The sequence below is a fragment of the Natator depressus genome, chromosome 25 (genome assembly GCF_965152275.1).
Source record: "Natator depressus isolate rNatDep1 chromosome 25, rNatDep2.hap1, whole genome shotgun sequence".
Lineage (NCBI taxonomy): Eukaryota > Metazoa > Chordata > Testudines > Cheloniidae > Natator > Natator depressus.
In genome coordinates, this window is record NC_134258.1 from 10,284,720 (window position 1) to 10,306,399 (window position 21,680).

At 52.9% G+C, this 21,680-nt stretch overlaps 1 protein-coding gene across 3 annotated transcripts; it reads left to right on the forward strand.

Annotated features, from left to right (window-relative positions):
* Window positions 1-914: 914 nt before the first annotated feature.
* Window positions 915-19,936, forward strand: TLE5 (TLE family member 5, transcriptional modulator). Of its 3 annotated transcripts, XM_074939488.1 has the most exons (8): window positions 915-1,003; window positions 1,162-1,221; window positions 3,838-3,935; window positions 5,843-5,906; window positions 8,719-8,763; window positions 11,128-11,190; window positions 17,819-17,893; window positions 18,976-19,935. In XM_074939488.1, the coding sequence occupies exons 2-8, from the start codon at window positions 1,195-1,197 to the stop codon at window positions 19,195-19,197; spliced, it is 594 nt and encodes a 197-aa protein (XP_074795589.1). In that variant the 5' UTR covers window positions 915-1,003; window positions 1,162-1,194; the 3' UTR covers window positions 19,198-19,935. The 3 variants fall into 3 exon arrangements, with proteins under 3 accessions (XP_074795589.1, XP_074795590.1, XP_074795588.1); XM_074939489.1 differs by lacking the exon at window positions 915-1,003 and having other exon boundaries at window positions 1,083-1,221; window positions 18,979-19,936; XM_074939487.1 differs by lacking the exon at window positions 915-1,003 and having other exon boundaries at window positions 1,083-1,221; window positions 18,976-19,934.
* Window positions 19,937-21,680: the final 1,744 nt, after the last annotated feature.

The window sequence follows — 21,680 nt, forward strand, 5'->3', positions numbered from 1 at the left end:
GACAGAGAGGATGATGATGGTGATTGATTTGTATTCCAGTAGGGCCTAGAGGCCCAAACCCCATTGTGCTGGGCTGTGTGGCCAAACAGGGAACAAAAAGAGGATCCCTGCCCCGAGGATCTTACAGCCTGCATTATACAGAGTCCTGGGGGAGGAAGATGCATTCGAGGTCAACCTGAGCGGGGAGCTTCACTGAAGGCAGCCCAGGGAAGGGAAGTGAAGGCAAAGTGACCCATGGGGGAGGCGCTGCTCCCCAGCCTGGGGAGAGGGGCGGCAGTGGATTGCACTGGGGGCCCAGGGGAGGCTGCCACGACCACCCAAAGGGCGGCCTCCCCATCCCTCCTGGGGGGAGGAAGACGCAGGAGGGCAGGGAGCTGCGCTGAAGGGCAGCCCGGGCAAGGGAGGCGAATGCAAAGTGACCCAGGGGGGAGGCGCTGCTCCCCAGCCTGAGGAGAGGGGCGGCAGTGGATTGCACCGGGGGCCCAGGGGAGGCTGCCACGACCACCCAAAGGGCGGCCTCCCCATCCCTCCTGGGGGGAGGAAGACGCAGGAGGGCAGGGAGCTGCGCTGAAGGGCAGCCCGGGCAAGGGAGGCGTAGGCAAAGTGACCCAGGGGGGAGGCGCTGCTCCCCAGCCTGGGGAGAGGGGCGGCAGTGGATTGCACCGGGGGCCCAGGGGAGGCTGCCACCACCGCCAGCCCCGGCGCTGGCGGAGGGAGGGGAGCGGAGGGCCCGGGCCCCGGCCCAGGCCGCGTCGGGGGCGGGCGCGGGGGCGGTGCGAGGCCGGCCGAGGGAGCGCAGCCGGGCGAGCTGCGGCAGCGAGTCGGCTCCAGGGGAGGCTGCCTGCGCGGCGCGCGCCCCCCCCCCGCGCCGGGCTCCGGGCAGGGCGGGCGATGCAGCAGGCGAGGGAACAGCAGCAGCAGGTGGTGCTGATCAGCCGCAGGACAGGAGCCCGCAGCCGCCATTAAACAATAGCAGCCGCCGCCGCCGCCGAGGGAAGCTGCAGCCCCGGGCCGGGGCCGCGCAGCGCAGCGGGGGGAGGCGGCCAGGGCCAGGGCTGGGGCGCTGCGCAGAGGGGGGACAAAGGCGCAGCGCGGGAGGCGGCGGCGGCGGCGGGGCGCCCAGTGCCCGGGAGGAGGAGGCGGCGGCGGCGGCGGGTCCCGGCCCAGGCAGCAGCGGACGGAGCCGAGCCTGACATGATGTTTCCGCAAAGCCGGCACTCGGTGAGGGGGGGGCGCGGGAGTGGGGGGGGGCTGGTGGCACCCGAATGAGCGTGCGGGGGCGGGGGAATGCGTGGGGTGGGGGGGGTTCACTGCAGTGGAATGTGGGGGGGGGAGGCTGGGCACCCCAGACTGTGCGTGGGGAGGAATGCGTGGGCTGGGCGCCCCGGAGTGCGCGGGGGGGGGCGGGGAATGCGTGGGGTGGGGGGCTGGGCGCCCCGGAGTGCGCGGGGGGGGGCGGGGAATGCGTGGGGTGGGGGGCTGGGCGCCCCGGAGTGCGCGGGGGGGCGGGGAATGCGTGGGGGGGGGAATGCGTGGGGTGGGGGGCTGGGCGCCCCGGAGTGCGCGGGGGGGGGCGGGGAATGCGTGGGCTGGGCGCCCCGGAGTGCGCGGGGGGGGCGGGGAATGCGTGGGCTGGGCGCCCGGAGTGTGCGCGGGGGGAGCGGGGAATGCGTGGGGTGGGGGGCTGGGCGCCCCGGAGTGTGCGCGGGGGGGACGGGGAGTGCGTGGGGTGGGGGGCTGGGCGCCCCGGAGTGTGCGCGGGGGGGGGCGGGGAATGCGTGGGGTGGGGGGCTGGGCGCACCGGAGTGCGCGGGGGGGGGGGGACGGGGAGTGCGTGGGGTGGGGGGGGGACGGGGAGTGCGCGGGGGGGGCTGGGCGCACCGGAGTGTGCGTGGGGGGGGGGGGCTGGGCGCAGCCGAGTGCGCGTGGGGGGCGGTTGGGCACCCCAGAGTGTGCATGGGGGGAATGCGTGGAGGAGCTGGGTGCACTGGTGGGGGGGATGCCTGGGAGACTCGGAGCACAGGAGTGTGTGTGTGGGGCGGGGGGCTCTGGGGTAAATGCAGGGGGCCGCGGTGGGTAAGGGGATGCGTAGGAGTGGGAGAGCCTGGAGGAGAAGCTGGTGCTAGGGATATGTGCTTAGGGGCTGAGCCGGCTCGTGGCTGAGAGGCCCTGGCGGAGGTGGGGTGTAGGGAGGGGGCTTAGGAAATGAGAGGGTGGGGGGGGTCAGCAGGGCACTGCGGGGAAGTGGGTGGCTGGTGGTACCCTTGACCCAGGAAGTGCAGTTGGGAGAAGCTGCCACTGCCTCCTTGTGCTTGAAGGGCCTAGCCCCTGGCAGCAGGGAAAGGGGGTGTTGCTGTGAGGAGGGGGTGTTTTGGCATATTTTGGGGTGCAGTGGGGTAATTGGGTGGGGTGGTGGGGCAAGCTGGGAGGGATATGGAGGTGCCAGTTGGGACAAGTTGGGGGGTCGAATGCTGGGGGTACGGGCTGTGGTCTGCTGTGGGGTTGCACGCTTGGGGGTTCTACTTGGAATATGGGGGTGCTGGATGCAGCAGTGTAGGGGTTGCGTGCTGGCTGGGGCAAGCTGGTGGAAGGGTGCTAGATTTTGGGGTGCTGGTTGAGACAAGTTGGGGTTTCAGTGCTAGATGGGGCAGGCTGGTGGGATGCAGGAGCTGGGGGTACTAGATGTGTTTGGGGGGATGGTGGCTGGGACAGGGTGGTGGGAGGGGTGCAGAGGGTATTGGGGGGAGTGTGGTGTGTCGGGGTGTGTGTGTGTCAATCAGCACATTTACCTGAGTAGCTCTTTTCCTTTCCATAAAGCTGGTTGCTTTGCTCCCTCTGTTTTTTTTTGTTTTTTTTTTTTGGGGGGGGGGGGAGGAGGAAATGTGCTCACTGGAATATTTCTCTTCTCCTCCCCCCTTACTGCAGTGGGGGCTTGAGCCCATGATTATCCTGACAGAAAAGAATAAATGTTTGTTCTTCCTCCACTTTTTAATACCCACGTCTCTTTAGAGCCATGTAGGAGTGTTGCCTTAAAACAAACTAGGCTGGAAGTTCGGGGGTGGGGGAGGAGGGTGTCATAAACCCACCTCCACCCTTGTCAATTCTCCTTATAAAATTCTGTGTCGGATTTCTCGAGTGGGGTGTTTCCTGGTTGAAGAGGTGCCCTGGTTCCTATTATTAAAGGAGGCATTGTGGCGAAGGCCCTGGGAATGGTGATCAGCGAGGTGAAAGCGGGGCTTAGCGGTTAGGATGCTAGCCTGTTTGTGCCTCAGTTTCCCATCTGTAAAATGGAGATGATGAGTCCTGCTCTCCCTCCCAGGGGTGCTGTGGGGATAAACGCATTAAAGATTGGGAGGCGGTGAGATATCTGGTCCTCTGCTAAGTGCTGTAGACAGCAGGGCAGTGCCAGGGCTACGTGACCTTGGGCAAGTCATGTCATCTTTCTGGGCCTGCATTCCCTATCTGAGAGATGGGGGTAATAGGTGTCTCCCAGGGGTGGGGTGCGGCTTAATTCATAGACTCATAGAATATCGGAGTTGGAAGGGACCTCAGGAGGTCATCCACTCCAACCCCCTGCTCAAAGCAGGACCAATCCCCAACTAAATCATCCCAGCCAGGGCTTTGTCCAGCCTATGAATTAATTCCAGCTCCTTGGAGCAAAAGTGCTCAGAAAGGGGGTTGTTCTTGCAGTCATTGCTAGGGGCCTGGAAGCAGGGGGTGACTGCCCAGTGCTGACCCTCATCCGTGATGCGTGGGGGCAGCTGTGCTGGAGGGGGAAGGGCTCATCGGGATGTTGCTTTCCCTCCCGCCACATTGCTCTGTTCTGTGTCGTTAAAGGGCTCGTCTCACCTGCCACAGCAGCTGAAGTTCACAACCTCCGATTCCTGTGACCGGATTAAGGACGAATTCCAGCTCCTGCAGGCTCAGTATCACAGGTGAGCCTGAGTGCCCTGCGGCTAGCCGCAGCCTGGCGGGCGACAGTGTCCTCCAGCCCTTCTGCGCCCGGTCCGGCTCTCGGTGCCTAAGGACTGCTGGGAGCCAGCGGGGATGTTTTCCAGTGCCCAGGCCAAAGTGCGGTGTTGTCTTGGTGACACCCCTCCTCCCGGTGAGCCGTAGCGGCTGCTCTCCTAATACGTGACGCTCTTGGTATCTAGCCAGAGATGGCGGTGATAAATGATGCTTTCGCAGGTGGGTCCCCAGGGCCTGTCACTCGTTCTCTTCTGGTGTGACGCTTTAAAAATTAAAAAAGGGCTCTCCAGGCCGGGAAGGATTGTCCAGAGGCTGATTTGCTCGATAGCTACGTGGTGATAGACGGTTGGAAGAACCAGAGCAGTTTCTCGCAGCCTTCCCCCTAGTATAGCACTGCAGTTGCCAGGGAAATAGAACTGATCCTAACAGGTGATCCCAGAGGGAGGAGAAAGAGACCCGAGCAATGTGCTTTGGAGGAGGACTTCCTTCCCAGTGGCCAGACTTGAAATGTAATTGAGCGCATTAGAGGAAGGATTGGCCATGGCTAAAATGGCAGCAGGTTGTGGAAAAAGAATAATCATGCAGTGTTATAACCCTGTAGATAATGAAAGCTGAATGCTTTAAAATTTTCCCTTGAGCAGCAGTGCTGTTGGTTTGTCCTTTGCTCAGCTATGACGAGGACGATGGACTAGCCAGTTGCACTCTGGTTGGGAGTTTCTAATCAGTTTTGCCTTCTGGCTCCCATGCACTAGCCCGTGGTGGCAATGTTTCGGTTGCCACCGCTGCAGAGGAATATTTAAATCAAAGAATTTCAAATTTTTCAAAGAAACGTTTCTAAGGATCTTAAGATTTGGCTTTTATTGTAACAACACCTAAAATGTGGGGGCTAAATCAGCCTGATGGTATCCTCTTTAATTATCGAATCCGCCATTAGGAACTGTCCATTTTGTGCCCTTATGGATATGACTTTTCGTGGCTGTTAGCTTGTACATCTAGCATGGCTATGACTTTCCCACGTGCCTTGCATCCCAGTCAGGCTTCTGCTGAACAATAGGAGTGCAAGTTCATGCCAAAAGTATTACAACAGAAGTCTGTGGTGGGCAGAAGTCGCTATTCAGAAATGACTGATTTCCCAGAACACCTCTGCCTTTAGAAGTGCCATATATGGTGTATGCAAGTGCCAGAAATACAGCTGCAGTAGACTGTAGGTCTTTCAGTGGGAGACATTTGCGAGACCTAATCTGCTGGGAAGAAATACGTTCTGGGCAGGTAAAGGTAAAGCTATTCCTCGTTTGAAATACAAAACCATGGCACATGCTGAAATTCTAGCCGTGGAAATCACCTGCTTTATTAAATTTAAATACATTAAATAATAGAAGATGCTGGTTTGGCTTTGTTTTTTGAGTGTCTGCATTATCAGGAAACTAGTCAGGTAATTGTTACTTTCCCATAATGCACCCAGAATCTTTTGGGAGAGTGTGTGTAATCCTGTCCTGACAGCCCATGTGATAATTCCTGGAAACAGATCCATGCTTCAATCCTTCCTGACACCTGTGACTTGACTCACCTAAGTAAGGGCTGCAGGAGTGGATCCAAGGACTGTAAGCCCTTCTCATCAGTGGGCAGTCTAATGCTGTTAGAGTATCTCTTTAATTATTTGTAGACACAACACAAAGACAGTCTGTATCCCAAAGAGCTTACAATCTTCTTTATAACCTCTCGATTGCTGTCGTGTTCGGGGGGGCCCCTTGCGCTAGGTGCTGTACAAACATACAGGAAACAACTATTCACGAGCCAAGACTTGTAGCTCCCCCAAAGCCATTGTGATCTCTAGCCATGCTCTCTGAGCCGCTGTCTGTTTTCGCTCTTTCAGCTTGAAGTTGGAATGTGACAAGCTGGCCAGCGAGAAATCGGAGATGCAACGTCACTATGTCATGGTAAGGCTCCGCTCCAGTAGTGGAGGGCGTGGGGCGGAGGCGAGGGGCGTACCCAGTGGGACACGGTTAAACAGAACTCTAGCTCTCAGATCTGCCCAATACACGACTCCCCTCCCCTTGCCCCAATCAAAGTAACTGGAACGCGGCTTATCCACTTGGTGGGTGACCAGCAGATGTCACCATCTTCCTGCCTCTATTGTGTTGCCACGTGAGGGTGGGGTCCCTGGCGAGGTGGGAGGGGAAATTTAGGGCAGATGTGTTAGAAGAATGGTTGAGAACCGCTAAACTGCAAATACAGACTTGATGGGCCCCAAAGAGAGGAGAAGTTAGAAAGCTGGATTTGTAAGGAAATAAGTCGGATTATTATGGGGCCAGCAGAGAGTAGGCTGCCATTGTGCCGGGCGCTGTACAGATAGTCCGTGTCCCAGACAGCTTAGCGAACAAAATAGACAAGACAACAGAGTAAGGGAAACGTGCATGTCACATGCCATTTTCCAGCAGGGAGCCGAACATGGTCTCCAGGCACTCAGATACCACAGCGAGAAGGGTCATTAAAAACTGACCCAGAGGTATTTTGGGGGAGACCTGAAGGTTCTCAGGGCAGTGTTGGCAGGGGCACCATGAGACACGGCAGGGAGTTGCCAGTCCTGGGAAAGGGATGTCCGTGTTCTGTAAGCAACAGGCAGGAGAACTAGGTGCCAGCCGGCCACTGGAGAAGCAGAGGTGTTACGTGCTAAGGAAGATGGAAGTGGAGTGAAATCAAAGGAGGGCTGGGGAAACCCCAGCTGACAGGCTGGTGGGAGGAAGCACGGCCAAGCAGTTCCCGCTCAGACCTCGGCATCAAGATCCAAGGGTTTGATTCCTGGCTCTGCTACTGACCTCTCAGTGCGTCAGTAAAATGGGATGTCGCTTCCCATCCCAACCTGATAGGAAGTAGTGAGGCTTTGACATGCTAGCGGTGGTGAAGGGCTGGAAGGCCTGGGCGAGACAGTGTTATCCTCAGCTTGGTGTATTGGAAACTAGCAATGTTTGAAACTGCTGTAAAAGTGGGTTTTGTGATGCAAACGCCAGACAACGCTGACTTGTAGCACAGCTGCTGGGCGTAACTTAGACCCCAGGCTTGATCCTTCGTTACCTTGTACAGTCATCTACGCCAACACAGAGTGGGTGTGAAACGCTGCCACGTCAGAGCGGTGGGTGCTGGAGTGAAGGTGCAAGGACAGCAGAGACTCAGGCAGGGAACTGGCTGCTTGATGCACGCTTTGACATTTTCATTCGTTAGGGAAACACTGTTCTGCTGTTCTTCTCCCAGACGTGGTCAAAACTCAGCCCTCGGTAGTGCCATCTTTGGACAGGGGGTTGCCGTCGTGTATAATTAAACACGCACCTTTAACTCCCGGCCACAGGTGGGGTGGGGCTGGAAGGACAGAGTCTGCAGCTGGGGCTGACATGCTCGGCTCAAGGACTTGATGGAAGTTCTTAGCGCTGTCCATAAAGATGAACCAGAGCCAGGCAGACAGCTGCTACACCTGCCCTGGAATGGAGAGACAAGAGGCAGGAATGAATGCAGAATTTCTTCTGGGAGGAGTTATGGATTTAAAAGCAGAAATAAAAAGGGCAGTCCCACTCTGTGTACACCCCCCTGCCTCAATCCCAGGCCTTGGTTGCTACATGAACAGGGGAAGTTGGCTGATAGGGGTGCTAGAGCTGTTTTTTGGACAGGGATGGGGAAGTTTTGACAGCCCCAGCTCTCATTGATACGTGCTTTGAACCAGAGGTGGCAGAGGATAGGGGCTTGGGACAATGTGGAAGGATGAAATTCTTTTCATGAGCTAGTGAGTACCGGCAATTCTCACCTTCTGCCAATTGGTGGGGCTGGGAGGGAGAGAATTCCTGCCGTTTATTAGGTAGCGCCTGGGAGCCCCAATCTGGGACCGGAACCCCGTTGTGCCAGGTGCTGTACAGGCACAGAACAAAAAACCAGTCCCTGCCTCCCAAAAGCTGCCCACCTAAGTAAATCATTCAGTTTAATCTCACGTGCCCCCTGCAGACAGCTGTTGCCCTCTGTCCATCGTAGCCAGTAGCCCGTTAGCGGGGAGCGAACAGAAGGGTTTTATTTCTGAATTTGTTGGCTGCTGTGGCCATGAAACTTTGAATCGCAATTAGCGAGGGCCCCTGTTCCCTGGTCGGCTTTAAAAATGAAGAGAAGAAAATCCTCGCACGGGAGTGTTGACGTTAATCGGAATGAAGCAATAAGCGGATCCAAACGGCGCTACGCAGTGAACACGAGAACACCCCAGAGATGCAGCGCTGGCCTCGTTGAAGTAGACAGAAGCTTTTTCCGTTGATACCAGTGGAACCAGGATTTCACCCCAAGTTCGCAGAAAAGGATGTGAAACCCTCATGCTCCAGGGCATAAGTCAGCCTCTGATGGGGAGATTAATTCCCCTCCTGACCTGTACTCCTGGAACTACTTACTGCAGGGTTTCTTTCATCTTCCTCTGACACTATGTTCATAGAATATCAGAGTTGGAAGGGACCTCAGGAGGTCATCTAGTCCAACCCCCTGCTCAAAGCAGGACCAATCCCCACTATTTGCCCCAGATCCCAAACGGCCCCCTCAAGGATTGAACTCACAACCCTGGGTTTAGCAGGCCAGTGCTCACACCGCTGAGCTATCCCCCCTCCCCCCGCCCGTTCAGTGACTCCAATCTGGCTCCTTTGCAACTTCGTTATAAAAGCTTTGATTGTGACGCTCGTTGCACATGGAGTCTTGAGTTGTTGCTGTTTCTCTTTCCTCTCCCCCCTGCAGTATTACGAGATGTCCTACGGGCTCAATATCGAAATGCACAAACAGGTGAGACAAGCTTCTCTCTCTGGGCGCTTTCTGCAGCTGCCGGGGTGGGGTGGGGTGGGAGAAGGTTGGACTTTCTAAGAAGTTAGTTACTTTCCTCACTGAACCTCTCTGACCTGCCCCACCCCGCCTCTGCTGGCTTAATTTCATTTTGGGAGTCATCGAAAAGCCATGAAGCTTCTCTAGGCTGTTAAGATTTGAGCTGCTTTCATGATGGATTCATTTCCTTGGGCTCCCTTGCACAGATGCACGCTTGCCTTGTTGCTTGCCGGTCATTATATTTCCATGGCAGATGGCCATGGATCGGGGGCTAGAGTCCAGTTGGAGAGGGGAGACTGGGGGGGGGACGGGACACTCCATGCTCTGCGTGTCCTGTCAGATGTTCGGCTCCAGTGGAGGAGGGGCAGGACCAGAATGAGGTGGGCGTCTCCAGGGGTTTGGGGAGGCACAGTGGCCCATAGACAGGCACCGATCAGAGGTAGGGCCCCTGAAGGGTGTGATGCCAGACTGAGCAGCCTCCCCTCCGGAGAGCTGTTGGAATGCTCAGTACGACACAGAGCCGGGCCTAGTTCATAACCCCCTGAAATCTTGTTTGGACTTGCTGATCTCCTTCGCAGCTGCTGCTTCCTCCCTGTCACGTGTTCCGCTGAAAAGGCAGGGGAAGCAGGAAGAATCTTTTAGAGAGTCTTTGAAAGCAATTAGCCTGTGATTCACGAGGACTTGTGCTGTATGGGTTTTTTTGGTTTTGTTTTTTTAACTGTTCCCAGGCCGTAGAAAATTCTTCTGGTCCGCTGTTGTATAACAGCCCCAGGGACGGGCAAGCTGCTGGTGGACAGGGAGTCTCTTTTTGATGGGGAGAATCTGGGAGGCTGCAGATTTTATGCACCTCTTAAATCTCTCTTTGGCGTGGGGGCTGGTAAAATTCGGTCTCTTCTGTGGGCCTCTGGGTAACTTCAAACCCCTGCTGCTGACCCAGGCCCCAGCACCAATCCAAAATTAAATATTTCTAGTTAAAGGGCAGCCCCTGCTCTGGATGGAAGATGCTGCAGAATTAGGCAGGCCCGAGTAGGGGACATGAAGCACAGTTTGTAGACCCCAGCTGTTTTCAGTGCTTTCTGGAGGCCTGATTTTCAAAAAGCAATGAGCCCCGACTCCTAAGGAAATACCCGGCCTCTTCTGTTGTCTCACATTGGGCACTCAAAAAATCACCAGTCCCTATACACATGGATTTCCTCATTCCATGGCTATTTAAATAAAACCGAAAACTGGGTTCTGTCTGCACCTTGTTTCTAGTCTGAATTTGTCTAGCGTCAGCTTCCAGCCACTGGACCTTGTCAGACCTCTGTCTGCTAGTGTGAAGAGCCCTCGGTTTTTATCAAACGTCTCTTTCCCGTGCAAGTGCTTCGGCTGTGATCAAGTCACCCCTTAACCTTCTCTTTGATAAGTTCCTTGAGTCTGTCACTACCAGGCGTGTTTCCAAATCCTTTAATCTCTCTCCTGGCTCTTCTCTGAATCCTCTCTAGCTTTTCACGTTAGGTCCCCAACCTGCTTCATGGCTTCTATAAAGCCCATTAGGTGCATGTCTGCAACATCAACCTGGCCCCGTATTCCTCTCCCTTCAGTTGGAATCTGTCCTTTATTTTTTAATATATATATATTTTTTATGAACAGCTTTTCTCCTGGGGAATGAGCAGAGTGTTAAAAAAACGTTTAGAGTCTCTTTAGTAAACCCCATGGGAACCAGCTGACACTGTTGTTTTATCTGATCTCTGCTATGGTTTTTTTCTTTTTGCCCTTATTAAGTATCGGCCTTTGTCTCTCCCTGGGCCTATTGGTTGTTATTAACCAAGTCTCCCACTTGCTAGCTCAGCTGCTGGGAGAACGTTCCTGGTGCAAACTCTCAAGATTTATAGAATTTAAAAAAAAGAATAATTTGGGGGAGGGGGTGAGATGATTCCAAGGAGACCTACAACTGATTTCACCACCGCCTCTCCCTCTTGGAAGTGAGAGCAACAGTGAAACAAATGTCTGTCTGAATCTGAGCATTGTACATAATTCAGCACTTCCCAGTCTGGTTTCTAATAAATTTCCTTCCTATAGGCCCCTGCTTTCTTTATTAAATGCATATTTGAGTCCCTGAGAGGGAAGGGAGAATATTGAAAACTCACTCGGTGGGATCAGCAGGATTTTGTTTTGCAAGGGTCTGGAGTGGATTTATTTTTTTTCTAAATGAGTCTGGGTGGCTCCTGCTAGGAGGCAGGGAGGTTGGGGGGCTGCTCAGGTGGACAGATCTTGATCAGGGCAGATAATCTGCAGGGAGTGTACCAATTTCTTCTGATCTTTTTTGTTTTTTGTTTTTAATTCCAGGCTGAAATTGTCAAGCGGTTAAATGGGATTTGCGCTCAAGTCTTGCCCTACCTGTCTCAAGAGGTAACCTTTTTACACTGTGAATCGCGGGCAGTGGGGACTTTAAAAACACTGCTTAGAAGGGCCTGATCCTGCCAGTTGCCAAGTGCCTTCAGGTCCCTCTTGAGTTCAGTGGGCATTGTGGGGCCACCCCACCGATTTGGGCAGATGGGGTCAGATAATTTCAAGCGCTCAGCCCTCCTGATCAGGCCCAGATTGTTTCCAAAGAGCTCTGCACCTGATGCACCAAATCTGGAAGATGTGATCACTTGCTTTAATGCCTCCATTGGAGCTCACTAGGGCTGTCAAGCAATTAGAAAAATTAACCGTGCAATTAAACAATAATAGAATACCATTTATTTAAATATTTTTGGATGTTTTCTACATTTTCAAATGTATTGATTTCAGTGACAATACAGAATACAAAGTGTACAGTGCTCACTTTATATTTATTTTTGATTGCAAGTATTTGCACTGTAAAAAAACAAAAGAAATAGTATTTTTCAGTTCCTCTAATACGGATACTGTAGTGCAATCTCTTTCTCATGAAAGTTGAACTTACAAATGAACAACTATGTACACAAAAAACTGCATTCAAAAATAAACAATGTAAGATTTTAGAGCCTGCAAGTTCACTCAGTCCTATTTCTTGTTCAGCCAATCGTTCAGCCAGACAAGTTTGTTTACATTTTCAGGAGATAACGCTGCCTGCTTTTTGTTTACAGTGTCACTTGAAAGTGAGAATGGGCATTCTCATGACACTGTTGTAGCTGGCGTCGCAAGATAGTTACGTGCCAGATGTGCTAAAGAATCATATGTCCCTTCATGCTTCAGCAACCATCCAGGGGACATGCGTTCATGCTGATGCCGGGTTCTGCTCGATAACAGTCCAAAGCATAGTGGACTGACACATGTTCATTTTCATTATCTGAGTCAGATGCCACCAGCAGAAGGTGGATTTTCTTTTTCGGTGGCTCGGGTTCTGTAGTTTCCACATTGGAGTGTTGATCTTTTAAGACTTCTGAAAGCATGCTCCACACCCCGTCCCTCTCAGATTCTGGAAGGCACTTCAGATTCTTAAACCTTGGGTCAAGTGTGGTAGCGATCTTTAGAAATCTCACATTGGTACCTTCTTTGCGTTTTGTCAAATCTGCAGTGGAAGTGTTCTTAAAACGAACATGGGCTGGGTCATTATTCGAGACTGCTGTAACATGAAGTAGATGGCAGAATGCGGGTGAAACAGAGCAGGGGACACGCAATTCTCCCCCAAGGAGTTCAGTCACAAATTTAATTACCGCATTATTTTTTTTAACAAGTGTCATCAGCATAGAAGCATGTCTTCTGGAATGGTGGCCGAAGCACGGAAGGGGCATACGAATGTTTAGCACATCTGGCAAGTAAATACCTTGCAATGCCAGCTACAAAAGTGCCATGCGAATGCCTGTTCTCACTTTCTGGTGACGTAAATAAGAAGCGGGCAGCATTATCTCCCGTAAATGTAAACAAACTTGTTTGTCTGAGCGATTGGCTGAACAAGAAGTAGGACTGAGTGGACTTGTAGGCTCTGAAGTTTTATGTTGTTTTGTTTGAGTGCAGTTATGTAACACAAAAAATCTATATTTGCAAGTTGCACTTTCATGACAGAGACTGCACTACGGTACTTGTATGAGGTGAACTGAAAAATACAAATATTTGCACTGTAAAAATGATATACATTTTGATTTCAATTACAACGCAAAATACAATATATATGAAAATGTAGAAAAGCGTCCACAATATTTAATAAATTTCAATTGGTTTTCTATTGTTTACCAGTGCGATTAAACCTGTGATTAATCGCGATTCAGTTTTTTGAGTTAATTGCATGAGTTAACTGCAATTCATCAACAGCCCTAGAGCTGACCCTTCTGAAACTCTGGCCTGAAACATTTAAAGTAGCCCTTGAGTGTTCTCCCCCTTTCTACATGTTATGGCTAAAATATCCTGTCCTTTGTGGAGCATCCGCAGACAAAGATGGCCTCTGTTCTCGCTCCATGAATTTCCCAAGATTAGAGTCATTGGCTGTTTCTGTGAACTATGGTTGGGGCATGCAGGCAGCTTATTAGAAGGACAGAGTGTGTATTTAAAAAAAAAACAAACCTCCATGTGGCTGTTCCTTAATATCTTAGTGCTTTTGCTTCAGTAATTAATGTACTTGCTGCCTCTCTTTCTTTTTATTTTTTTATTTTTTTAATGAGACTGATTAATTGGAGAGGGAGGAGGGCATTGGGGGAGAACCTGACACCTCAATTTGATTTTGACTTGGCCATCTTGGCGTGTTTACCTTTGCAGTACAAGTCTCCTTAAATGATGTGACGTGCAATGGAATTGTGGTCGGAATTAGCCATAGGGGTGGGGGGCTACTTTGTTCTCCATTGGGGGAGAATTTAAGGAACTTGCAGGTCAGAGCTCTTTAACAGCTTAGCCACAGCTAAACACTCTCTGTCTTACTGCAGGGCTCTCACCCTGCCCCTATGCCAAACTTGAGAAAAATCTACTTGCTGGAGATAATATTCAGAGACTTTTTCCGATTGCTACCCCATGGACCAATTACCATAGTGCCTTTTCTGAACATAGCTGCTGCTGTTCCTGTTCTGAATTTTTCTAGCATTGGTGCTGGCCTTCCCAGTGGCTCTCGAAGTTGCCTGCCATCAGAATTTGTGCCAGGGCAGAGAGCATTTGATCTCTGGAGCAAATACGTGGGTGCTTAAACTAACCAGTGTTTCTTCCTTGCTGCTTTTCATGGGGGCTGTGAGGCTTCCAAGCAGCCTGGAGTTCGCTGCATGGTCCAACTAAAGGGTAAAACTCGCCCTAGTGCTGCACAGGGACCAGAGTCCAGTTGGAGCAAATCCTGACACTTCTTTGGTGGTGCAGAGGCCTTTCTTGTATTGGAAATGGGATTTGGGGGGGGGGGGTGCATGGGCCCCCAGGTGGCAGAGTCCAGCTGTACTGGGGATCCAGGGTGGATAAAAATCCATCATTTCTTTAATCAAAGAAACTGGGTTTTTTTTATTTAAATAGATTTAAAATTTAAATTTGACATTGTGACAAAAGTGTTAAGGCCTAAATTTACTATAGTCTGTTTAAAATAATTTAAATCGTATTAAGCAGTACATATTTGCACCTGAAGTCTTAAAGTCAAACCACTGAACTGGTAGCAGGCACCAGCGAAGTACCTTTAACCAGCATTTGTTGAAGTGCTAACTCAGCTTTTGACCGCCGTAGCCTCTTTTGCAGGTGCAGGGGGAACGTTTTCTTCGTTTTAGTTTATTCAACTTATTCAGTTTGGTGACAAGCTCATTCAAAATTGAGAAAGCAATTGGGAGTTGGAAAAAGCAGGAATGTTGGCCTTCACAACATCCCCTGTCAATGAGTTCCACAGGTTGACTGTGCGTTGTGTGAAGAAATACTTCCTTATCTTAATTTTAAGTCTGCTGCCTATTAGTTTCATTGGTTGCCCCGGCTCTTGTTGTGTGAAAGGAAAAATACACGTTACTTTCTCCGCACCATTCATAATTTTATAGACCTCTATCATATTTCCCCTTCGTCATTTTCCAATCTATGTATAAAAAGGAGGTATGAAAGGATGAGATCTGCTAGTTCTAATATCTTGAAGGACACTGTGACCAGAAACAATCAATTCAGTTCACTAACTACAGGTAATACTTCATTTGTTTAATAAATCAGTTAGTTTTAAATGCAAAACGTGTTTTGATTAAACTTAATTTTTTCTCTCATATCCTGCCCATTTAATGTAGTTTTATTTAACTAATAATTTTTAAAACATTGTTGAGCTTTTTTAATTTCGTATTTCCACCCAAGTGGAAGAGCTTGACACACCACAATTAAAAAATTAATCATCTAGTAAATAAGAAATGAGTCATTCACCATCTTCTAACAGAATTGCTTAAATAAATGTGAAGAGATACAGTATATCTTCCTGGTTGGCAAAAAGAAGCACCTAATTTAGGCTAAAGGGTATATTTAGTTGCAAATCAATTTGTTACCAACCGATGAGAATCCACCTTTCTTTAGGAAAATAACAAGAAAATACAGATGCAAAACAAGATTAAAATGGATTATTATAATCAAGGGTGCTGCTTGCTGATCTAAATCATGATTAAAATTGGTGATTTTTAAATTGTTTTGGTTTAAATCGATCTACCCTACCGAGCCATGTGCTGGTACGGGAGTTTGAGGTTGGGGCAGTGGAGACAACTGAGAAGGGATGTAATAGAGGTCTATAAAATCGTGAATGGGGAAGTGTTGTTTACCCCTTCACATAACACAAGAACCAGGGGCAACCAATGAAATTAACTAGGCAGCAGATGTAAAATTAAGATAAGGAAGTATTTCTTCACACAACACATAGTTAACCTGTGGAACTCATTACCAGGGGATGTTGTGAAGGCCAAAAGAATAACTTGGTTCAGAAAGGAACTAGATGAGTTCATGGAGGATGGGTCCCTCAATCCTGAGATGGTCATGGACACAACTCCATGATCTGGGTGTCCTTAAACCTCTAACTGCCAGAAGCTAGGACTGGATGACTGGATGGCTCACTCGATAGTTGCTCTATCCTGTTAGTTCCCTCTGAGGCACCTGGCACCGGCCACTGTTGGAAGAGAGGCTACTGGGCTAGATGGACCATTGATCTGACCCAATGTGGCCATTTTTATGACTAGTCCAAAGCATCCTCTGGCACCATGTGTGGTAGGAAGGTGAGGGAGTGGAGAGCCCCATGCCCCTAACTGTGCTCATCAGAAGATGTCCCCCAAGGCCATAAACAGGACTAAAACAATATACAGGCCTCTGAGGGGGTGCCCTGCATTGGCTGTGAAACATAACCCAGGAGTCCCCTGGCCTAGGCATAACTCTGTTGGAAAAGTCTGGGCTGGTGACTGTGTTATGGAGAGGAATGCCCTGCGGTGAAGGCCCTGGACTGGGATCCAGGAACTCATGGTTCTGTTCTCGGATCTGCTACAGACTTCTTGAGCTTTACCTCCCTGTGCCTCGGTTCCCCGTTGGTGAAGAGGGGATAGCACCGGCCTGTTTAGGTCGTGAGCTCCTAGGAACAGAGATTCTCTCACATCTATCACCCTAAGGCCCCGGTTTGAGCTGGGACGTGTAGGTGTCCCTGTAGGGTGAATAATAGCCATAATAATGACTGGGTTTGTAGCTCTGTAGGGGAAGCCAATGCTAAAGCGCTCAGGCTTGGGGAAGCTTCCCGTTCCTTCCGCTCCTCCGTTTCCTCCAGGGACAGAATCTGTACTGGAATGGAGAACCTGGAACTTGCTCACCAAGAAGCAGGAAACTTGCAGCTTCCTGACCCAGTGCAAGCCTGTGCCCCATGTGCTGTGGCAGCATTTTGCCCTTTGATTCCCTTTCCGTAGCGTGGGGCTGATCCTTGATGTCGGGTGATCCTTTGATTTTTAACTCTTTGTGTTGGGCTTATGCCATTTAACCGGCCTCTCTTTCTCCGGAGTCTGTAGGGGGCTGGACAATAGACCAGGGCTTGGTGTGTGGCTGCTGGATCTGTTTGTGTTGAGATGGGCTGGCGGGGGTAGGGGTGGAAATTGCTGTATTGCAAAATGGTGCGTGCGTTCGTTGGAAATGCAGCTGAGGTGACTGGGGATGGCGAGGGGAGCTGTTTTGGGGCATGGCGGGGGAGGGGAAGGCAGCCCACTGATCGGAAACTTCTCTCCATGGGGCCTCGCATGCATGTTGTGATTGGGAAGCGTGCCAGGCTGATAACCCAAAAGCCGCCTGTCATCCATGCTGTGCGGGCAGTGGCCATTTGGCCTCCCTTTGCCCCTCTACTGCTCCCAGCTTTGCCAGTCTCTCTCCCCCTCGATCTGGAGGGACTGTTACATCTAGGGCTGGAGGCTAGCCTGCTCTCTCTGCGCCCCAGCCATTGAAGGTGCCAGTTAGCCCCCCCTTGTCCCACTGGGGGCTCTCTGGTTTGCCCACTCCCCTGCTGTGTATCTCCCCTGGGCAATTCGTCTGGTGCAGCAGGCGGGGAGGGGTGGCACACAAGAGTGGGCAGCCGTGGCATGTAGGAAGAGGGCTGAACAGACTCTCACAGTCAGGGTGAGTGTCATCCAGGTGGGGCAGAAGGGGGGAAATCTTGCCCTGCCGGTGATGTCTGTTCTGCAGGTGAAGGCCAGACATTGCCAGGGCTGGTGAGGGGGCACCTTTCCCGGGTTCAGAATTCACATGTGCAGCTACAAGTAAATCCAGAGAGGGGCAGGGGCTTCAGGTCGGGAACAAGCAGAAGGTGCTCAGCTCCTGCAAGCAAAATCTCTTGGCTTGCTACCCCCAGTGGCGTATGTACATGGGGCCGGATCCTGCAGCGCATGCTCGGGGGAACATCTCTCCTGCCATTCATACGCAGGGAGCATTGCAGGATCAGACCCTTTTACAATCTCCCTCCTCACCTGAGCCTCTCCTAGGACAGGAATTAACCCAGGTCGGGATGCGTTTAACCTGCCTGGCAGTGCAAGCTGCTGGGAGAACCGAGGGGTCACTGGCCTGGGCTAGACCCAGCCGTGTTGAGTAACGCACAGCGATTTTAAATGACTCAAAAGCTGTCTTGTTTCCCCCCGCCCCCCAGCACCAACAGCAGGTCCTGGGAGCCATTGAACGAGCCAAGCAAGTGACCGCACCAGAGCTGAATTCCATCATCCGTGTACGTGATGCACGGTTAGGAGCGGCGGTGGGGAGGGGGGAGAGCATGAACGCCAGGCTCAGATCCCTTTGGCTAAACTCGGGGCAGGAACCAAGTGACGCCAGCCTGAATTCTTTAAATCAGACAGGCCCTGGCATGCCACAGGGTGGGGCCAGAGTGGAGAGGGTTTGTAGCTCTTCTGCAGGGGAACTGGTGGGGCTCTGAGCCCTGTCCCCTTGGCCTTTGCCCCCCTCCCCACCCAACTGACGCAGGCTGTTGGCACATCGTTGTTGCCAGCAGCTGCCTCCGATGCCCCCCAAGCACCACTCACCATATCCTACACTGACCCATGCACACATGTGCCCTCTGCAGAGCATTTAACCTCGCTTAAGCCGGCTGGTTGCAGCTCTGCCCTGGCCAGGCTGGGTTGTAGAAATTGCATCAGGCTGGCCTGGCCCAGCCAGAGCATGCGATAAGAGCCCGACTGGGCTGCGTCGGGCCAGGCCATGTTCTGCGCTCACTCAGCCATCAGCAGCTGAGCTGCGTTCGAGTACCGGTGATGTGAGCGTCTAGACAGGGCTGCGGGGGTCCGTCTGGCTCGGCTCCATCCGTGCAGCACAGGAACAGGGCTAGAGCCTGGCCGCAGCCCAGTGACCTTGCTCCCGCACAGGGTCAAAGCATAAGGCAAGGCTCGCGCGGCAGGTTTGGCTCCAAGCACCCCCGGGGCCCAGAACATGGCTGAGCCTAAAGCTGTAGCCTGGTCTGGACAGGGCTCAGTCATGAGTGTAACTCGTGGGGGAGGGGAGGGTTTCAGGTCGTCCTCTGTGCCTGATCCACAGAGCGGGGCGAGTCTGTTACAGGGCCCTACAGAGCCCAGACTCTTCAGCTCAAGCTGGAGCGGCCTACGCTTTTAGTGCTGGAGGTCGCTGGTTCAGTCCCAGCTGTTGGCCAAGATGGCATTTTGAGATGAAGCCTTTTGCAGCTGGGGTACCCAGAGGCAGCGGCTTCCCCAGCGGAGAGGGGCCCTTAGCGGGAGTGGGGCTGCCCGCTTCCCAAACGACACATGACCCTCTCCCGTTGTCTCTGTCCATCATTCTCTACAGCAGCAGCTTCAGGCTCACCAGCTCTCGCAGCTCCAGGCTCTGGCTCTCCCCCTGACTCCGCTGCCCGTGGGCCTCCAGCCCCCTTCCCTCCCGGCTGTCAGCGCCGGCACTGGGCTCCTCTCGCTCTCCGCCCTGGGCTCCCAAGCTCACCTCTCCAAGGAGGACAAGAACGGTCACGACGGGGACACCCACCAAGATGACGACGGGGAGAAGTCGGATTAAAGTGAGGGGTTGGGGGCGGGGGGAGGGGTTCAGTAAAAGATGCAGTATCGCTCTGGTCAACGCTCCGCAGAACTGCAGTAGTCTGTACGGTGGCAGCCCACCAGGCACGCAACCCATGCGGTGCCCCCCCTCCCCCATGCCCGGGATGAGGGGGGCTGGGGGGGGGGGCAGGAATCCGAGCCTCCATCTCCCTTGAGAATGGAGCAGAAATGAGGCAGCAATAAACACCACAGCTACGAACGCGGGGCTGTTAAATTCCACTCTCCGCCAGCCCCCCAGATCCCTCGCCGGCCTGGGCTCGGGCCGAGCGCTGCTCTTGGCCCGCAGCAGGTTGATCTGACCCCGTGCTGGGCAGATGGGCCCAGCTGTGTCTGGACTCTGGGTACTGCATGCAAGCCCAGTGGTACCATTCTGCCTCTTTTCTCCCCCTGCCGCCCCCCTCTCCTCCCCCCGCCGCCCCTCCCCGGTGCGTATTTAAAGATACAGACCCGTTCTCCATCCCAGTCCTCCCTGCCCCTCCACGCCCCCACCTCTGTAGGTTTCGATTGCGTCTCGCTGGTTCTGGACCGGTTCTCTCTCGGCACCCCACCTGCACTAGCGCCAGCTCTGCACCTTGCTGCCCTGCATGTATCCCTCTTTAGCCCGTCCTGGGAGCACAGTACTAGTCCAGTGCCCCCAGGCGCCAGGTGTTTCTCTTCGCGCTGCTTCTCCACTTCTAGCTGGAGCCCCCCCCCCCCCCCCCCCCTGCCCGCTGGCCCTCCTCAGCCTTGGACCTGGCTGTCTGTGATGGTGGGAGGAAGGCAGGGGAGAAATCAGACCAGATTAGAACCTCCCCCCCCACTTCCCTGCCCCCCCACCGTTTGAAAAAGGATACTGCAGCTTTCTCTGTTTCTATTTCAGTGCGCTATCGTGTCTTTCTTTAAAAAAAAAAAAAAAAAAAACACACAAAATGGAGTTTAAAAAAAAAAAAAGAATCTCGTGTTTGTATATAGTCCTTTAGAGAGAAATCTTGTTTTGCTTTTTGTGTTTAATCACTCGACCTATACTAAGAGGAACTGAAGATGCTGTATTGAGGATGTTACTAGCTGTGCCTTTCAAATAAAGAAATAAGAAGGTTGGTTAACCCCGCGAGTCAGCTGCTGCTCTCTGGGCCCTTGGTAAAGAGAAGGGGAGAGGGTGGGTTCTGTTCTACCCCCTGGGGCAGAAGCACAGGACCTGGGTTCTTTGCCTGGCTGGTTGTGTGGCCTTGAACGGCCCTGCTCCGTGCCTCAGTTTCCCCATCTGTAAAAGGGGGGTGGGTCTTCCTATTATGGCTGAGTCAACTGAGATCACTGCCCTGCTGGGTCTGTACAGTGCCCAGCACCTAGTGAGAGCCAGGGCCTGTCCCAGAGAGCTTAGACTTACCTAGACCAGAGAGGGAGGATGGGAGGGGGAAACAAGGCACAGAGAGAGGAGGTGACTCACCCCGCAGGTCAGCAGCAGAGGTGGCAATAAAACCCGGACTCCTGCTCAGTGCTGTATTCACTGGACGGTGCTGCCATTGCCGGGTGCTCTGAGCGGTGGGCGAAGAACACGCCCAAGGCCCCGATCCTGCGCGCACTGCATCCGGCGGTGAGCGCTCGGTGTACATGAGTGCATGCTCCAGCGGCCGTAGGAGTCAGGTGCGCTTTGAGCATGAGGAAGGGTTTTCCCCAGAGCCCACTTGCTCCATTACCGTGTCCTCAACAGGGGCTTCTGCTGGGAGTCTCCGAGGTTGGGGAAGCCCTGCCTCAATTCTGCACCTGGCCACGTGTGCTCTGCCTGACCCTCTCCCCCCCCCCCCCCCCCAAAAAAAATCAGGGCTACAGCTGAAGTTGGCCTTCCAGTGGCAGTGAGATTTCCTTGTCTCTCTCTGAGTCTCTGTGCCGTTGTGGTTTTCAGAGGGGGTAGGGAGCCTGAATCCCACTGATTTTGGGGAGTTTAACTCCTGTGACAATCTTCCCTGCCTGTGCACATGAAACCGACTGAAGGGTTGATGGCGGTGCCTAGACTAAAAGGCCGTGCAAGGATTTGCTGTCCAGGCCCCAGCACCTTTCATGTGCTGGCACGCTTGGTTCGGCCCGGAGCCGCGCTGGGTGTTCTCTGCTCTCCCTGCTTCAGGAAAACCTCCCTTCCCTGCTCTGCGCTCCCACTCACCAGGGTGCAGTAGCTGCCATCTGGCTTCATACAGCCGTCAGCCCACGGGTCTTTCGCTGGCACCGTGCAGAACTCTGCAATTGCACCACGTTGTCAGCGTTAACCCTGCGCCCCGAGCTGCTGCTCCACGTTGGGAGAGGCTGCTGCTGCTGTTGATGCTTTGGGTGGAACAAAACGACCCTGACATAGGAATAGGCTGGTGGCTTCCTGCAGGCGCAAGCCGAAGAAAAGTTAAAGGGGGAGGAGCAGGTGACTTTCTGGGGAAATGCAGCTGATGCCAGGGTTGGCCAAGAGCAAGTTCTGTGGTG